Genomic DNA, 17749 nt, shown 5'->3' on the forward strand with positions numbered 1-17749 from the left:
CGCTGGCTCCGGCCCGGCTTTGGCTTTTACAGCCTCTTGCTTCACTCTCGGCCTTTTGAACAGATATTTCCACCTATGATCGGATATTTCCCAAAGTCTGGTCCAAAAAAACGATTCACATGCGGCACCATGTCCAGCCTCCAGCTCCGAGTTGTGTAATGCCCCCCCCTCCCCTCCCCCCTGCTACTGAGGAGATGTTCGCCGCAGTTGCTTTGATAGATCACTGTTTAATTACCTGCAGTTATGGCGGTGAATTAACCTTCTGGACTGCTGAAGTCTAACTAACCTTATAAAATTTTCATAGACACATTAAAGTTTGGAATGTGAAAGGCTCTTAAATAATGGTTGGCTGGTTGTTTAAAGTGGTGATTATTGCAGTAAAATTGTGTTTTTCTTCTCATTGTTCATTTCCAAACCGCAGTGTGCAGGCTGTGTGTATAAACTACATAACTGTTGCTTGTGCTAACTTTTGTAACAGCAGTGCAGGAGTCATAAAGTCAGCAAACCAACAGTATTGTTCACGACAGAACGATGTTTCTCTAGCGTACTGGTCATACCAGACCAAGTAAAGCTGCAGCAGTAAGAGCTCCTGCCCGCGATGAACTGAACAACAGTTTGTTTTTATCGCTTATGCGTTCAACTTTTTTCATTTTTTAAGATGAAGAATGAGTTATTTCTTCTCTGAAAAGTAACACAGTGTAATAGACAACCACGACTCACCCTGTAGGTCAGTAATAGTTTCTGTCCCGAGGTTGCGGGCTCTTCCCTCCTCCTCCAGCTTGGCCTGCAGCCCCATCAGCTGCTTCTCCAGCTCCATCTTGCCATTTTCCAGCTGGCTGCACTTTTCCTGCATCTCCCTGAGGCTGACCTCCAGGTTCTGGGCCTGCTTCTGTACCTCGCCTTGACTCTTCTTCAGGCGCGCTGCCGCCTCCTGCTCGGCCTGAAGCACGGCGTTGGCCTCCTCGAGCTGCAGATGAGAGGAAAAAGACAAGATGAGACTTTTTTTCTCTTTGATTTTCTTTTTTCCTGAAGGCAAAACTGTGTCTGTGCAGCAGCAAAATTAAAGAGGGAAAAAACAGCACTCACAGTTGCTTGCTTGATGGATTATTTAATAAGCATGTTTAAGTGGCAGTGAAACATTATGAAAAATGATCCATAGAAGAAAGACAGAGCTTTTCCCTCACCTGTTTCTGCAGTTGGATGTTCTTCTCACTGGATATGTGGGAATTCTGGTTCCTCTTCCTGAGATCTTCTAGCTGGTCCCTCAGGTTGTTCACTGATGAATAAATACACACATATACGAGTTGAAGTAGTATTTGATATGACATATTCAGTGGAAGTACCGTGATCCACCCAAAGAGTGGTCTCTATTTATATTAATACAAAGTGAAACCCAGCTCCCAGGATGTCCTCAAGTTTCGTTAAAGTGAGACGTTTTAATGCTGTATCGGATCAATTTGGCAGGAAAAATATATGAAAATGAATACAAACTTTCAAACCTAATATTTGGGTAGGATTTCTCCCAGGTGCTTACGTTCATTCTCCAGGCTGCGCTTCCTGTCGGTCTCAAGCTCCACCTTGCGCAGGTTTTCGGCGCTCTGGTGCTGCAGCAGAGCTCGCTCCCTCTCCAGCTGCCTCAGCGACGCCTCGACTCTCTGCCTGCTGTTCATCTAATCAGAGAGGGGGATCAGAAGCAACGTAAGTGGAATGAACTCACACCTACTTCACAATATCAAGTAGTGCATCCATTCTTCCATCCATGCTTACCTCCTTATCTAATTCTTTGACCAGCTTGTCTAAACGGTTGGTGGCGTTTCTGGGGGGGGGGGGGGGGGGGGAAGCACAGTTTTATCACAGATTTCTACCCACAGTTCATTGAATTAAGAGGAACTTGCCTTTTGTTCTGCTGTAATCACTAAATACATGTTTCAGTTTTTCTTTTATATTCAAATTTATAACAGAAAGTACTCGAAATTTCCAGAAAATTCACCAAGACTGTTCTTTCACTGTGCTGAAGGAACATGTTGGAAGAGATTTTCTTTTATCTACCATTCTCAGAAACTCTGAAACCCTCAGCTGTGTAGGATGGGATACCACTCCCTGAAGTGGGAAACAATCATCTAATCGATGGCAAACAACATTAAATTCCCTCCTCCAGCTGAAAGAAACTGTCAGTCTTCTCAGTAATGGTCTGTTTTACTTATAGTTATTAGTCCCAAAATTAATTTGGTAATGATCAATATAAGCATTACAACACTGGATATAAATTGGACAATTACGTATTCATCTCCTGACATTCTTAACCTAGAGTTTTGGTGATGAATTGCTTGACTGGGACACTTTATTGTGAAGGAAACATTTGTACACTAAATAGTATATGAGTATTTGCATTGAAAAAGAAATAGTAATGGTGCTCAGCTCATTGTGTGTGTGTGTGTTATTTGTCCCCCTCGTACTTGCACTTGTGCTCCAGCTCATCTTTGGCCTGCATCTCATGGTCGAGCTGCTCCTCCAGCTGATGAAGCTTTTTCTGCAGCTGCTCAGACAAGGTGAGCAGAAAAGAAAAATCCGATTATGCTCATCTCCATCTTTTAATTCCAATTCTTCATCTCCCCTCTTTTAACATTATATCAAGGCCGCACGCACAAAGACACCCACCTCTTTCTTACTGTCCGAGCAATACTCCTTATCCTCAGAGTTTTCCTTACAGTCTTCTATATCCTCCACAGAGCCGCTCTTGCTTCCCTTCAGCAGCCTGAGAGCGACAGAAGGACAGAGGAGAGCCATGGGTGTTTGTAACCGAGTTCACCTGACGTGCTTTTCCAGCCCTGACAACATCCATCTATATCCACAGCTCCAAAGATCTACAAACAAGTGATTTATTTACCCTAAACACATCCGTCAGGGGAGGAGCTGAATGTTCATCCACGTGTTAAATTTACTGCATGACTTCATGGCTACCACTTAGAAAGCAATTCATACTGAACAAAAGCAAAACCTGGAAGCCTGCACTGTGGAAAAAGCAATAAGGTCTGAAGATCTCCCAGGCTTCTTCTTACATCTGGATGGGTTTACCTTTAGAGAAGTCCTCCAACCCACACTGTGTGCTGCCAACTGTTCACCATGATGGTGGGCAACTATCTCTGGGAATCATTACACCACTCTGCGCCACATCGCTTCATACTGACCACAGAATCTGAAGCCATTTTACGACCACTTTAAGACCAGTTGCGGCCTTTTAGCGTTAGCCGTTTTTGCATGGCGTGCACAATTTATTTATTTTTTTAAAATGGAGATGCACCTATACATACTGCTAAAAAATGAAAGATGGTTTGAGAAAGCTTTATTGTCAAATTTGTCGTTCAAGATGCAGTGTGTCTCGGGAAGGCTTTTTATTAGATGTCCAATATGTATTCACGTCATAGCCAGACATTTAGGCTGTAAATACATACCTCTGGCTCCACAGATTTATTGTCACTTACTGACTTAAAAAGCATTTTTTGACCTTGACTCTGTTTTTTGAGCTCAGCGGAAAAAAGAAAATACTCAGACACTTAATACATGAACCATCATCTTGATTAATATAAGCCTAAAAAGTAAAAGCAGCCCCGGAGGTGAAAACATAGATGAAGCACTATAAGATGATGAACACACAGGTGTTTTTTTTTCATTTACTTCTCCTCCCTATTGAAACCAGGGCTTAAAAACTAGACTTCATCGAAAGCAAGGAGGGCAGTTAAAGGGGCTGTCAGAACAAGGCAGCAGTGTGGAGCTCAAACAGGCATACAGTGTCTGACTGGTGTAAGACTGTATTAAAGGAACGGGTGTGAAGCTGTCTTTTTCTGCCTCGTGCATTTAAAGTGCAGCTCTGTCTTTAAGCCTAGAGGCCCTCGGAAAAATATCCCCAAACAGGAGTGCTGCATCTTGTTTAAATGAAAATCTACATAAAATCCTAATAACGCTAACAAAAGTACATGAAGATCTATTTAAACAAGAATATATGATCAGCAAAGCATGAATCCAGATAAAATGAAGTAAAAAAAAACTCAAGCAAAATATCAGAATAACACACTTACTGGTCCTCCTTGAAGTAAGTGAAGCCGACGAATGGTAGCTGGTTGCCCACAAAGGCTTTGGGAGGAGGAAAGGTCTCAGCATCTCCTTTATCAACCTCTATGTCATCAAAGTTAGTGGTGTCTATGTCACTGCTCAGCTCTGGCACAACTGGGGCCACAGCTGGAAGACAGAAACAGGGAGGGAGAGAGAGAGAGAGAGAGAGTCATGGAGTGAAAGTGGGCGAGGAGGAGGTGCAACCAGGAGGGGTTGAGAGAAATACAGTTTTACATAAAGTGTGACTATCGATTTTTCCGATTAAGACCAGTAAAGGTATTTCAGTACTTCAACAACTTCTTCTTAATAGAGAATATATTTCTTCAGTAGTGTTTCTGAGGAAATACCGCTGTTTGCCAGCTTTGGCTGTGCTTGTGGTAGGAGTGATCCTTCTGCAGGTTGGCGTGAGGCTGACACCACTCCTTTTCCTGTACAGAGCTCGCTTTGTGCCCCACACACAGTGCCTTTTTAAAAATGAGGCCGAAACACGCCAGGAGAGAACGCTCCTCCTGCCCTCCTCTCACAGGAGCAGCAGGCGCACTTTAAAAATCTGCACGACTGGCAGACAGAAATGTGTCAAAGGGCCAATCAGATAAAACCATGCCAGTGCTTTAGCCTATAAATGGCTCCTAATTAAGAAAAAGAAAAAAAAAAACAGCCTGTATGGATGGATCAAACTTTCTCAGACCAGTGCAATTCTGGCTCTGAGCAAAGAGCTTATTACTGTTAGGTCAAGTCACAACCCTCAGCGTGACAAATGTGACTCAAAGATGGTGGAGAAAATACAGCGAGAGATCAAGCGCAGGAACGAAACAAATGACGGGGAAATAAAAAAGAACAGGCTGAAAAAAAAAGCCAAAATGTGGTGAGACAGAAAGAGACACAGGCCGCTCCACGGAGGCCCTTGCGGCACGACTTCCCAGAATGCTCTCTGATAGCGGGCGGCTAATGACAGGCAGCCTAGGCCACAGTGAGAGTGAGAGAGCGGGAGCAACCCTCCAAACTGGGGCGCCCCTCTCATTAGAGCAGTCCACACAGCCCGCACAGCCTGCCCCGCCCGCCGCTACGGGGGGTGCTGCCTCCCATCCATCCATCCATCCATCCATCCGTCCATCCATGGTGCTTGCTTCTTTGCCCTCAACCATCCCAGTGCTTAATAAGCTTGATACACATGAAGCCAACATGGAGAATCTTCAATAGAGCCAAAACTTGGAAACAAATGCTCCTGAGTCACTGACAGCTGGGAGGTACATGCAGCCCTGCGGGACGCCAGAATGTGAGCAGTGTGGTGTTTTCAGTTAGTGTGTGTGTGTGTGTGTGTGTGTGTGTGTGTGTGTGTGTGTGTGTGTGTGTGTGTGTGTGTGTGTGCGAGTATGAGACAGGACATGCATGTGCAAACATGGAGAGCTGAGCAGCGCAGCAGTGGCACCGTAGTGGTTTCGTGTTCCAGACTGCCAGGCTCTGATCAGGAGTTCTCTCTGTTGTCTTAATCAGAGCCAGGTGAAGCAGAGAGACGGAGAGTCAAAGAAAAAGAGCCTGTATGTAATTATATACAGACAGAGGTCCTGTTCATATTCCTAATACATCCACTTTCCTTATTTCCTTCCTTCGTCTTTCTTCTTTCCTCCTACCTAGATGATGTCTGAAGTGTGAGCTTGATAACACGATAACTGATGGATATCACAACCGTTTCAGCTTTATATAAAAAGCATTCACCATTCAAAGTGATATGTTATTGACTTTATTGGCCCTAATTGACCCAGATTAGTTGATGTTAACTGTTTATCTTTTTGGTTTGGCTGTTATGGTTTCCCTTTTCTATACTTAATCCACCACTGAGTCATTCATTCTATATAAACACTATATATACTAACTTTTTTATTGAACCAAGACAGCTGTTTTATATGGCTGTAAATACATAGATTTTTGCATTGATGATAGGAAATTGTAAATGAAACTATTAAGAAAATACAATAAAACACAAAAATCCCAATTTGTTTTGTTCCTGAATATTTTAACTGCATCATATTGTTACATTAAACAGTGATTATTATTTGATGCTGTTTACTGATTTATTAAGTGACAATGTAACAATGTAATGTAACTCCACTTGCAGCTCCAAAAGTTATGTAACTAGCCAATAATAACAGATCATACATCAGAATAGCTAGTTACTATAATAATCCTATAATATCATATGAGGCTGTTTGACACTGGAAACACACGATATTCCTACTTTCATTCAGTCTGCCTTTCAGTTTCGTGATTCACTGTATGCATTGCGAGTCTGGGTGGTGCAGAGTATATATGCCATGTTTGATCCACTGAAGGATGTAGGGCCATGACAGTTTCTTATATTAAACTGTCTGCACTTCACTTGCACATTTAAGAGGTATTAAAATGAATTTCGCAGCCAGTTAGCACAGCCAACAAGACACTGTGTTATTCTATCTAGTGTAAAATCTGCTGTAAAAATGAGTTATCTTTATTCTATACCTCGGGGTAAAATCCATATGCAGCTGGTTATGACTGAAGGTTCTGTGCATCATGTGCTCTGTTGCTCTGTGCAACATCCAGCCATATAACGTCAGATATGAGTAAGGAGCATATGGAGAGCATGTGCACCATATATGCAGGCTTAATGGCTCAGGAGACGGAAATAAACTATGAACAAAGGCTGAAACAAAACAGATCTGTAGAGGAACGTGCTGGAGATGATAAGAAGTAGAGGAATGGCAAGAAGAAGAAAAAATAAAAAGGGTCACACATTTCCAGAGATGGAAAGAAATCTGCACCTGCATTGTGGGGGTTTAAAATAAAAGTTAAAATGGGAACACTTACTCTCTCGGATGTTGTCAAAGGTCCACTGGTCGCTCTTGAAGAAGGGGTGGCATTTGATCTCATCCACTCCAGTGCGGCCTAGACGAACCGTCCTGCACACAGCAACAGGACCAAGACTGTGAGCAGAGCCTCCTCGGCCAAAACACAAAACACACCCAGCTCCGCCCCTCCACCCACCACCATCACCAGCATATCATCCCAAAAAACACAGCCTAGCGGAGTGACCACTCGGCCCTGACCGCACTGACCACCATGGAGAGCCGCATGACCACTGGTGGACGCCGGACACGCCTGAAAACCTCCTCTGACCAGTCACAGTCGAGATAATATAGATCCAGGAGGAGAGAGGGAGGGAAGATAGCAGGATCAGAGTGCAGGAGGCAACATCAACACACCTGACTGAGTCAAGCACGACTGCTCGAGCTGCTGCTGCCTTCCCTGCAAAGACTCTAAACACACTCTTCCTCTCTTTCTCCCTCTCTCTCGCCTCGTCCCCCCTTTACTCCCTCCTTCACCGCTGGGTACAGGGCTGGAGGGGTGCGGCAGTTTAGGCTTGCCACGTGTGGGACATTCCAGACCCAGCCAAGAGGAAGAGAGGGCAGGGGCGGGGAGGAAGAGAGAGAAAAAGGAGTTTTTAAACCCCCACAAAAAAAGAAAAATCAGACATGCAACCAAAGCCAGGCTTACAACTGTGCCCGGAAAACTTCAGGAGTGCAAAGGAAGAAGTTACAGCAGAAAAATAGGAAGGATGGAGAAATGGAAAGTGGCACCAAGAAAAGGTAGAAGAAGAAATTTACAAGAAATTTGGAGAGTGATGAAAGACATTTGGGGAAGAAGGAAAGAAGTTCCAAAATCTAAAAAGAAGAAGAAGATTGCAGTGCTCACAGGAATGATTCAGCATCACAGGGTGACAGTGACAGAGCATGTGGGTTAAGTGGTGAATGCAGTCATTGGTCAGTGTTAAAGGTTTGTGCATGTGTGTGTGTGTGTGAGAGTGTGTGGGTGTGCTGCTGGGTAGCCGTACACACATGTGAGATTCTGTCTGTGGTGGAGAGAGTAGCGAGTGAGAAGGTAAATAAACTGTGTGAGGAAAAATGAAAGGCTGCTCTGTATTGAAGCAGAAAGGGCCTGTGTTTGAGCCCTCCAGGGGGGTGGAGTTACTAATGTAAACAGGAAGTGGTTTCATCCAGGGGGCTGGACCATGGACCAAGTACATGACCCACACCCACACACCCATTCATGTAACTTTTACCTTTAATGGCGATAATATCTTACTACAAATAATAAAAATGGCACTGCTTGTATTTCGATGGTAGCTTGGATCAGCACTACTGTATACTCAGGTTTGGAGTCGCTGATAGAATATTAGGTTTATTAACTGATTAATCTGGTAATATTCTGTTGTTGAATGTTTTAAGAAACCCCCATGAAAAGACCAAAACGAACAATGACTGAATCCTGGAGACATCTGTTGTCTGTGTAGAAAGCCTGATAAAAGCTATTCCTCTGTAACCTTAGAGCTCCATTGTTGTATAAAACCAAATGAATGAGCCACACTGTTGAACTGCCGGACATGTGCATTCACTGTAACGAACACTGGGCACTGTAGTTTATTTTGAAACGATCCCACATTCTGAAAATACTCACTTGCGCACCAAATGTGTATTAACCCTCAGGTGAAAATTGTTCCCAGAGCGTACTACTTTCTGTTCCTGTTTAAGAAACGTTTGTTAAAAACTACACCACCCAGCTGTTTTAGATAATTATCAGGCCTTTTTAAAAAAAAAAAAATGAAGCTGTATATTTGTGACCTGTTTTTAAAGGTTTACATCTTCAGTAGGTACAAATGGCACATAAGCTGAGGAAAGAAAGCATCGAGGTCTTTTCATGGTAGTTGTTAAAAAATAAGAAACATATCAACATTGTACATTGCCAACCTTATCCTTTAATAACTTTCACTTTCTTGAATCGAATTATCTCCTTCACTAATGTGCTGATACGGTAGTGAATTTAACCGCGCCCCACCGAACACAAATTGGTAACTTTGTCACCTTTGCCAAATCTAATCTTTGCCACATTCCTCACACTGTTTGTTTAAGATGTTGTTCTTCTCGAATGGGAGCCTACAGCACAGTATGGATTCAGAAGTAGGTCACAAACGTACAGGAAGTTATGTTTAAGAATGATTGGACAGTTTGTGCCTTTTACAACCAGGTGGTTTTAGATATCCTTTTTTTTTTTTTACCAAAAGGGTTAAAAGTTGAATTATGCAGCATGAAATTGTGAAAATACTCTGAATTCTTGCTCAAGCACAAAAATAATGTGAGTGAAAAAGTGTTGATTTTTATGATTTAGAGCTCCAAGTGCAAACCTGTCAGTAAGAAAGGCACAGATCAGGGCTTTGGCTTCCGTAGACATCTCTACATCGTCTGGGAAGATGAGGGAGTTCTTGTGGTTCATGATCTTTCCATAAGTTCCAACCAAGGACTCGGCATAGAACGGAGTTTCACCTGTGAAAAAAGAGGTCTTGTACAATGATTGATTTAAGGGGAAACTGCAGGATTTTAACAGCCAGACAGCAAAAAAAAAAAAAAAAAAAAGTATCTGTTGGGCTAAGTTGCTGATGATTACACTGATGACTCAACAGTTACAGCTTTACTCCAGCATCCAAGACAGGATTTTATATAATATAGGTGCAACAAAATATTCTATTAATAGATTAGTCGAAAAAAACATGGGCCAAATAAACAGTGGGTCACTTACCAACCAGCAACTCATAGATAAATACTCCTACAGACCACCAGTCACACTCCCGGCCGTAGTTACCATCGCCACCCTGAGACTGGAGCACCTCAGGGGAGATGTAGTCTGGTGTGCCCACAGCTGTGTCACAGTGCACCATGCCCGTCTGCAGACACACAAATACACAAGATATACCACAGGGGGGAAAGCAAAAAGGTGGTGGAGTTTGGGAATTAAGCAGAAAATAACAAAGAAGCCGTATGTGCACATTTCTATGACCCAAAAACAGTTAAAAGTCACTCTTTAAATGGGATGAATGTCTGACACAAAGCTATAAAACACACTGTGGTGTGTTTTTTTTGTTGTGACCTATATTTTGATGTGAACAAGTAGTAGTCGTTTGTAGTTCACTGTGACTCCTCTAAGAATCACACAAATTAAATAAAACACAAATATATATATATATATAGTCAATTTATAGCAAAGTTCTAACTCTACTAGACGGTTCTGACCATGTTTTTTGTACAAAAGAAGGAAATGATATGACACACTGTCTGCTGGTAGATTTTCAGAGCTCAAATGTGTGAATCCACTTGTGAACCAGCTATTTCTCAAACTGCTGTGGTAAAAACAAAAGGTGGCAAAACACTTCCTGGCTCACGCCAGAGGCTGAGGCTCTGCTGCAATCTAGATTGGTTGTTTAGCACAATAACTTCTGGGGCCTTGCAAAACAACCTGATGCAACAGTGCGGCACAGGGCTTCACTTCACAGTCTGAACACTTGGTGGTGCACTAAGGCCCGGGGAAAAAAAAGGAAACTTGTCATGACAGAGAAATGTGAATGCACGCTCAATTCAAGTATCTCTTCAGGATTAAAGGGCTTAATTCCCTCTAACATAAATGGTTCCTTGGTGCTTAAAAAGACCCCCAATCTACTTCCAAGACATTTGAAACACGACCATAAATGTAACCTACCGAGTCCATCTTCATGCATGTTCCAAAGTCGGCCAGTTTGAGGTGTCCATGTTGGTCTAGCAGCATATTGTCGGGTTTAACGTCACGGTGGATGAAGCCCATGGAGTGGATGGCGTCTAGCGCCAGCACCACTTCAGCCGTGTAGAAGCGAGCCCACTTCTCTGGTATGTCATAGTTCATTGTGAGTGTGACCAGGTCGCCTCCGGGCATGAACTCCATCACCATATAGAGGTGACGGTCGTCTTGGAAAGCACAGCACAGCTAGGAGAGAGCAAACGGAGTCACTTGATGTCATTCGGAGAGTCACTGCTCTGATAGAGATTTGACGACGAGGTGAGCGTGTGTGTTTATCTAAGAATGATCTGTGTTTATCATAGAACAACAGTCAACAAATCAAGTCACAGATTATCTCCTCAAACTTGATGACAACACATGAAACATTATATTTGGTCTATGAAATTTTGTATAGTCTTGTTATGCTGTACCTTCCTTTTCCTATGACATTTATTTTTATCAAGCGTTACTGAGATATTTTTGAGGGATTACTGTAAATACTTTTGTGATTCTTCAGGCAAAATGTATTTTATTCTGATTATGTATCGAGTTCAACCATGAACTGTTCACATAATGAATGCCAGCATCATGTAACCAGCTTGGTGTCTATCAATCAATGCTAAAATCTAATGTGTGGACACTACACTGTTTTCCTTAAAAAAAAAAAAAAAATCTATATAAAATATCCTAATTTGTGATATACGATTGGGTTGTTTCTTAACTCTGTTATCCTACATGCTTTGGTTATTATAATATATGCTAAATCTTCTCTGTAGTGAGAGGAGAATCAAATCCGTCCACGATATCACATCATCACGTGAGAATTTCACAGATTCAAACCTATACATGTGCAGACCTGAACGACCCAGGGGCTGCTGGAAAAGGCCATGATGTGCCTCTCCTCCCAGAAGAAGGCCGAGTCTGACCGCTTGATCATCTCAAATTTGTTCAGCTGCTTCATGGCGTAAACCTTCTGAGAGGCCTTGTGACGGACCTGCAGCAGAGGCGGGCGAGGCAAAGAAAAAAAAAAAAAGACACGTTGGCGTACAAAGAGTGATAACTGTACAAGGACAACAAGATCAAGGCGGTAAGAATGTCACAGTGACCAAGATAACATGGGAGACACAGAGAGAGAGAGAGGCAGAGAGAGGAACCCGTAACTGTAGCACACACCCATAGAAAGACATGCCTACGCACGTTTTCAAGCAATACACAGACCCCCCCTCCCTCCCTCCCTCCCCCTCCCCTTCCCCAGGCCTCAAACTCCTCTCCTACACAATGAGCCCGTCCAGACTTGTTTCTACCACAAGACGCTCAGCAGAGACCAGACTCGAGCTTCCTTCAGCACAAGTCGCACACATCTGGAAAAAAGTGGACGCTTATAAGGAATTACTGCTTTCCCTTAATCCCCTTTTTAAACCCACAGTCAATTAACTTGGTCATGATGTTGAGAAAGATGCCAATTATATGTGTGATACCAAAACCAACTTGCAGAAGTTACATAGTTTGTCTTTTTGTCGATTCACAGATTGTCGCTCCCTCTAGTGGTTCACATCTGTGGTATGCTGCTGCAAGCTGCTGCATTGGTAAACATCTGGATAGGACATTCGGCTGCTCAGCTTCCATTCATATCTACTACAACTTGTTAAGTCAAAAAGTGCAAGGGAGCAATCGCACATGCATATTGGTTAACTCTTTGACGTCTCACCAGCTGCACTTCTCCATAGGCTCCTCTCCCGATCAGCTTCACCTTTTCAAAGTCTTCAAGCTTCACCTGCAGCTCTCGCAGCTGACTCACCGCCTTTTCATCTGCGAGTTAGGACACACACCACACCAAAGCAACGCAAAGGTCAAGCTGCGACCGTGTGGCTTCACATGAAAAGTTGCGTCACTTTTATGAAACACAATCTGATGTCTGACAGATAAGTCTCCAGTTACATTACACATGACAGTGCACAAAAAAATTTAAATAAAAAAAGGCTGGACAGAAGTCACACTTATGTAAATTTTAGTGATAGTTTGGCTTGCAAATCTGCCACGACTACACAGCAGTTTATTTGGATATCAACATTTCTCTGATAATCATACTACAGAGTTGTTATTTCAGTTGTTTGCTATCTCCTCTGTGACCATTTGCAAATGACCTCCGTATACAAAAACTGTCTCCAGCATGCAACCTGAACTGAGACAAAAAAAACTACACATTTTCGTGGGCAGTCTCTTGTGCGGGGTTCCTCATGGCAGAGCTTTCCCGTTCTCTTTCCCTCAGTATAAAACAATCACCATAACAAGTTGTGGCACTTACATCGGTTCAGAAATGAGTCTATGTTCTTGTTTTTCCGCAGGGCAGGGTAGTTCAAATCATTAGCCAATGCATTCATGGAATCCTGAAAGACAAGAAAAACAAAAATAAATAAATAAATAAATAAATAAATAAATCACACTTCAGAAACATAGTAAGAATGTTCCTTGAAAAAAAGATATTTCACTTACAGGTTTGGCTGATTTTTTCATTAACAAATTGAATGCCATGAGAATATAATCATGTTTCAAAGCTGAATTGAATTTTCATTTTATGTTGGGAAGGAACATTTTTCATGATACTCTCATTACTCTGTGAGGACAGCCAAGCTCGACCTTCAGCTGGGTGATAAAAAATGACAGAACAGAATGAATGGAGGATAGAAAGAAAGAAGAAGGATATTTTAGTGAACTGTGCTCTCCTAAATGAAACATGAGCAGTGGAGAAAATGAGGAAGCTAACGTGCAGCGCAGCCAAACAATGACAATAGACATAACAGGTCGTACAACAACAAAAACTAGTCACATGATGCGATTACCGCCCTCTGCCCAAACACAGGCCCACCTACACCCGCTCCAGCCAAAAAAACACACATTCCCCCTCTCTACAGCTGAACACACAGGGGCAGGGGCGGCATCGGACTAAAAAGCCGGGGCCTCAGTCGTGTCATCAGTGCTTAAATCAGCGGTGTTGGGTTTCACCAAGAACCGAAATGTCTCTGAGATCCAAACGCATGAGGCTGCCAGGGCAATCTGGCAGGTGGGGTGGGTGGAGGGTGTAGTATGACCCTCAGTTCCCCAAAAACAGGGGTCAAGTGGAGTCATTCAGTGTGTGTGTCTGTGTGTGTGTGTGTGTGTGTGTGTGTGTGTCTGTAGTGGTACAAGGGGAGGGAATTGAGCCACAGCAGTGTCTATCGGCCTGTTTGTTCGGGGACATGTGAGTGGGTGGGCAGCGGCATGTGGAACAATTCTGCACCTTTAAATAGCAGCGGTGAGGAGAGATCCCCCCCCGACCGCAGACGGGTGGAAATAGACCAGAAGGCTCAGAAGCTATTGTGGGACAAACAGCTTATGGTTCTGGATTCAGGATGAGCGCTTGAGGATCTGTGATCATTTTACACAGTGTATTTTTGTGTGCGTGTGTGTGTGTGTGTGTGTGTGTGTGTGTGCTGGATCAAGACATGGTCACTGCGCTATTTTTCCCGGGTGAACTCTGTAATATTTGATTCGTATATAAATCATGCTCTAACTTTAGCAGCCTCAACTGAAGTATGTGAAGTGTGTGTGTGAAGTGTCTGCGTGGATATGCGAATAAACTGATGATCTTCTTTTTTTTTTTTTCTTTGTCATCCACTGAGTGTACTCAACGAAAACATAGACACACCAATCCAATATTCCAGATCGGTACCGGTGTTGAGACTGAACATACTCACCAAGCTGACTGAGTATCAGCCATGACGTGACCCATCCACATTAAATACAGTTTCCTGATGTCATGATAAATATTTGTTGTTCCCACTGTAGCTCGTTCGGTCATCGTTGTCCACCGTGTCGTTTTTCATGTCACAGAAATCTCCTGGCCTCATGTTACTTTACATAACCAAGAATTACTGCCTCTCAGTTGTATACCTCCACCAACCACTCAAGTTGCACTTTACATCAATGTCCGTCCACACTCATATATGGAGTGAAGACTTTAAGGGGAATTTAATAAAAAGTTTTTAAGTTCATTTTTTGTCGAAATGGAATTTATCACATTTAGAGAAGCAAAAAAAAAAAAAAAAACTGAGTCAGATTCCTTGTACGTCTTCACATGCTTGACCAATAAAGCTGATTCCGATGGAACCAAAACTTGTTGCCGTGACAGTAGACAACGCTTCAAATATGAATGTCGCCACAAAAAAGACGCTACGACTTCTAAAATGTGTTTGCTTCACACACATCTTCCACCCGGCAGCGCAGAAGATCTACACAATCACCACAGTTTCAAGGTGGGCGCCACAACCCACACTCCCCCTCTGTTCCTGAGTTGTGGCATTGGATAATGGTCAGAAAACGTGTTTGGTTGACCTTTGACCTTTTGAATATAAAGTGTCATCATTTTATCCTATTAGACATTTGTGTTGAATTCTGTCATAATTAGCAAGTGAAATACTTGAGTTGCAGCTAAAAACGTGTTTTTGTGAGGTCACAGTGGACTTGACCTTTGACCACCAAAATCAGTTCATATCAGATTTACAGACGCGCACATTATACTGCACCTACGTGTAATGCAACTTCTCCATTAGCTATAATTAGACTCATTTTAACTAGAGCGTACACAACGATCTACCTTACTGATTTATATACAAAAAGATATTGTGAATGTGTAACAGATGCCGCAGATGACGCAGATGACGCAGCAGGTTTTGCATTCTTCTCTTACTGTCGTGCTTCGAGATGTTTGCTACAGGAACAATCCACAGCACCAGTGAGACAAAGGAGTTGACTGTGAACTGCCAGTGAAGGTAAAAGCCTTTAACACCTGATGTGTTACAGTTCAAGTCTCTGCGAGTTTCTCAACTCATTTATCCTGCGATTCCTACAACTATTTGCCTGGGACAGTCGGCATGTGTTATCTTGCGGCGTGAAGGCTTTAAATCTCTCGTACCCCTGATTCACCATAAGACAATTCGATCAAGTCTGATTTTCGCCTCTGGACAAATCTGAACAGGATTCTGCAGTCACAGCCGCGTTGCTTCTCCTCTCCTCTCCTCTCCGCCCTACACAACGCCACCCATCTACTCCACTGTGAGCTCATACCGTCACAGAGCACATTCAGCAACAATGAAGGTGCTCAGATTGCATCGAAATGTAAACCGTGTTCAACTCGAACAGATCCGGCCTCCGCCATTCTGAAGGGTACTGAAGAAACATGCCGTCCCTGATACAAACTAGGCCTGCCTTGAATTGTTCCTCAGATTCCTGAATTAAATTGTGCATTTCCTTTCCATTAATGCCTCTATCAATCACTGTGTTTGGATACTAACAGTAATACAGACAGAAACAACTTTACACGTACACAGAGTGAATGCGTCATCCCATCTGAGGGTTTTGGTAAGTAACATAAATAGCTTATAAAGAATATACCGACTGGCATATCCAACTCATTTGTTATGTGTTATTATTAAAAAGAGTTGTCTTAATTTGTCCGACCAGCAAGTCCTTACATTTTAGAGGCCAGAATCATCGAGTGCCAAAAGTGCTTGTGTTTTTATTTGACAAATTACTTAAATAATCAATCAATTGATCATTTATCATTAGGGCACAACACACTCCCACATGACAGTTAAATTAAATATTGAAGCCCTGACTTAAGATCATTTATTTATTTTACGCAATCATATTTATTCTAATTTATTTTGTATTTTATGCCTTGTACTTGCATTTTATCTTTTACTGTGTGTTGTAAGGTATCCTTGAGTGCCTTGAAAGGCGCCTATAAATAAAATGTATTATTATTATTATTATTATTATTATTTTTATTTTACCATTATGACCCTAAGCACACATTTTCTTTGCTTTCTTTCATTATAAATCGTACATCTTAAGGTTTTGGACTCCTGGTCAGACAAAACAAAACATCTGAAGTGATTTTCACTATTTTTTATGGGCTACATGATGATCCTTCGTTGCACAGATTAAAGAAATGCTTCAAAAATAAAACATCTTTTGTGTGAACACAACAAAAATAATTGTGGACAAACAGGAAATAGTGATGTGAGGTCGCGGTGGGGGTTATCTCCATCTCAATTCCAGGAAGTGACTACAGCTTCCTGTGCGGTAGCTCCCTGCATTAGGCAGCATGGTGACCATTGTTATCGCCACTACAGAGCTGCTTGGAACCAGATGCAGCTGACTGCTGTGATAAAACTGAAAATGATGACTGGTGAGGTTTGGACAGCGAGTGGACATGGGCTTAAACTGAAACATTTCATGGTGATTATGTTATTGTACGACATAAGTTGGGGGTTGTTCTTGTAAAGATAAGATTTTTACCTGTGACTCACCAGGTCCCAGGTCCAGAATAGACACATTTCCAGCAGCGGGAAACAGAACTATTTATTTATGTACCAGTATATGCACCATCCAATCTCCTTTAACTGTTAACTTGCTGACCTCAATAATGATCCCAAATGCATGCTTGGATGGGTTTGCTTTTCAGAAGGCACCAAAATAACCTGACTAACATCCACGGCTGGTGGCGTTCTGTTAATATCAACCCTGCACGAAGCAACTGAACATTTCAGTCTCCATCTGATTATTTCATCTACTGAGAAGAAGAGTGAATCAAGTCTTGACATTTCCTCAAAGGTGTCTCTGGGTTGCCTCAAAGGTACAACGCTTACCATGCTTTAAATTGGGTGTTATCACAAGTACTGCGTTGTGGACTGATTTTCCAAGAGACGACCCACCAAGAAAGTGTTAGGTAACAAAGAAAGGTTTAAGGTCACAAAAGCTCCATATCAGCTCAAAAAGGTCTAGTTGTTGTTGGAGGTTGGGGCAGAATGGCTGAACAGGGGCAATTGTGTTATCAACGTTGGCAGAGGACATTCTTGGGACAGGTCAGAGAGAGGTCATGTCAATTAGAGGCCACACCAAGAGACTCAACAGGTTAATCTCAGACAGCCATGATGGAGTGGTGAGAGTGAATGAATGAACGTTTTTTGGTCTACACCCTTCAATG

At 42.5% G+C, this 17749-nt stretch overlaps 1 protein-coding gene across 5 annotated transcripts in view; it reads right to left on the reverse strand.

Annotated features, from left to right (window-relative positions):
• LOC111661385 (rho-associated protein kinase 2-like) overlaps positions 1–17749 on the reverse strand; it is a 30444-nt gene that overhangs the window by 11860 nt on the left and 835 nt on the right. For all 5 annotated transcript variants that reach the window (XM_023414925.2, XM_023414926.2, XM_023414929.2 and 2 more), the window contains exons 2-15: positions 13028–13109; positions 12431–12531; positions 11579–11716; positions 10669–10929; positions 9715–9859; positions 9323–9461; positions 6952–7043; positions 4077–4236; positions 2659–2755; positions 2457–2536; positions 1768–1816; positions 1535–1670; positions 1185–1276; positions 721–967 (exon numbers count right to left, since the gene is read on the reverse strand). In XM_023414925.2, the coding sequence (XP_023270693.1) occupies positions 721–967; positions 1185–1276; positions 1535–1670; positions 1768–1816; positions 2457–2536; positions 2659–2755; positions 4077–4236; positions 6952–7043; positions 9323–9461; positions 9715–9859; positions 10669–10929; positions 11579–11716; positions 12431–12531; positions 13028–13109 (1819 nt within the window). The remainder of the gene's footprint in view (positions 1–720; positions 968–1184; positions 1277–1534; positions 1671–1767; positions 1817–2456; positions 2537–2658; positions 2756–4076; positions 4237–6951; positions 7044–9322; positions 9462–9714; positions 9860–10668; positions 10930–11578; positions 11717–12430; positions 12532–13027; positions 13110–17749) is intronic.

Source organism: Seriola lalandi, unplaced genomic scaffold, assembly GCF_002814215.2.
Source record: "Seriola lalandi dorsalis isolate HSWRI2012SDOR001 ecotype SW California unplaced genomic scaffold, Sedor1 jcf7180002054544, whole genome shotgun sequence".
Lineage (NCBI taxonomy): Eukaryota > Metazoa > Chordata > Actinopteri > Carangiformes > Carangidae > Seriola > Seriola lalandi.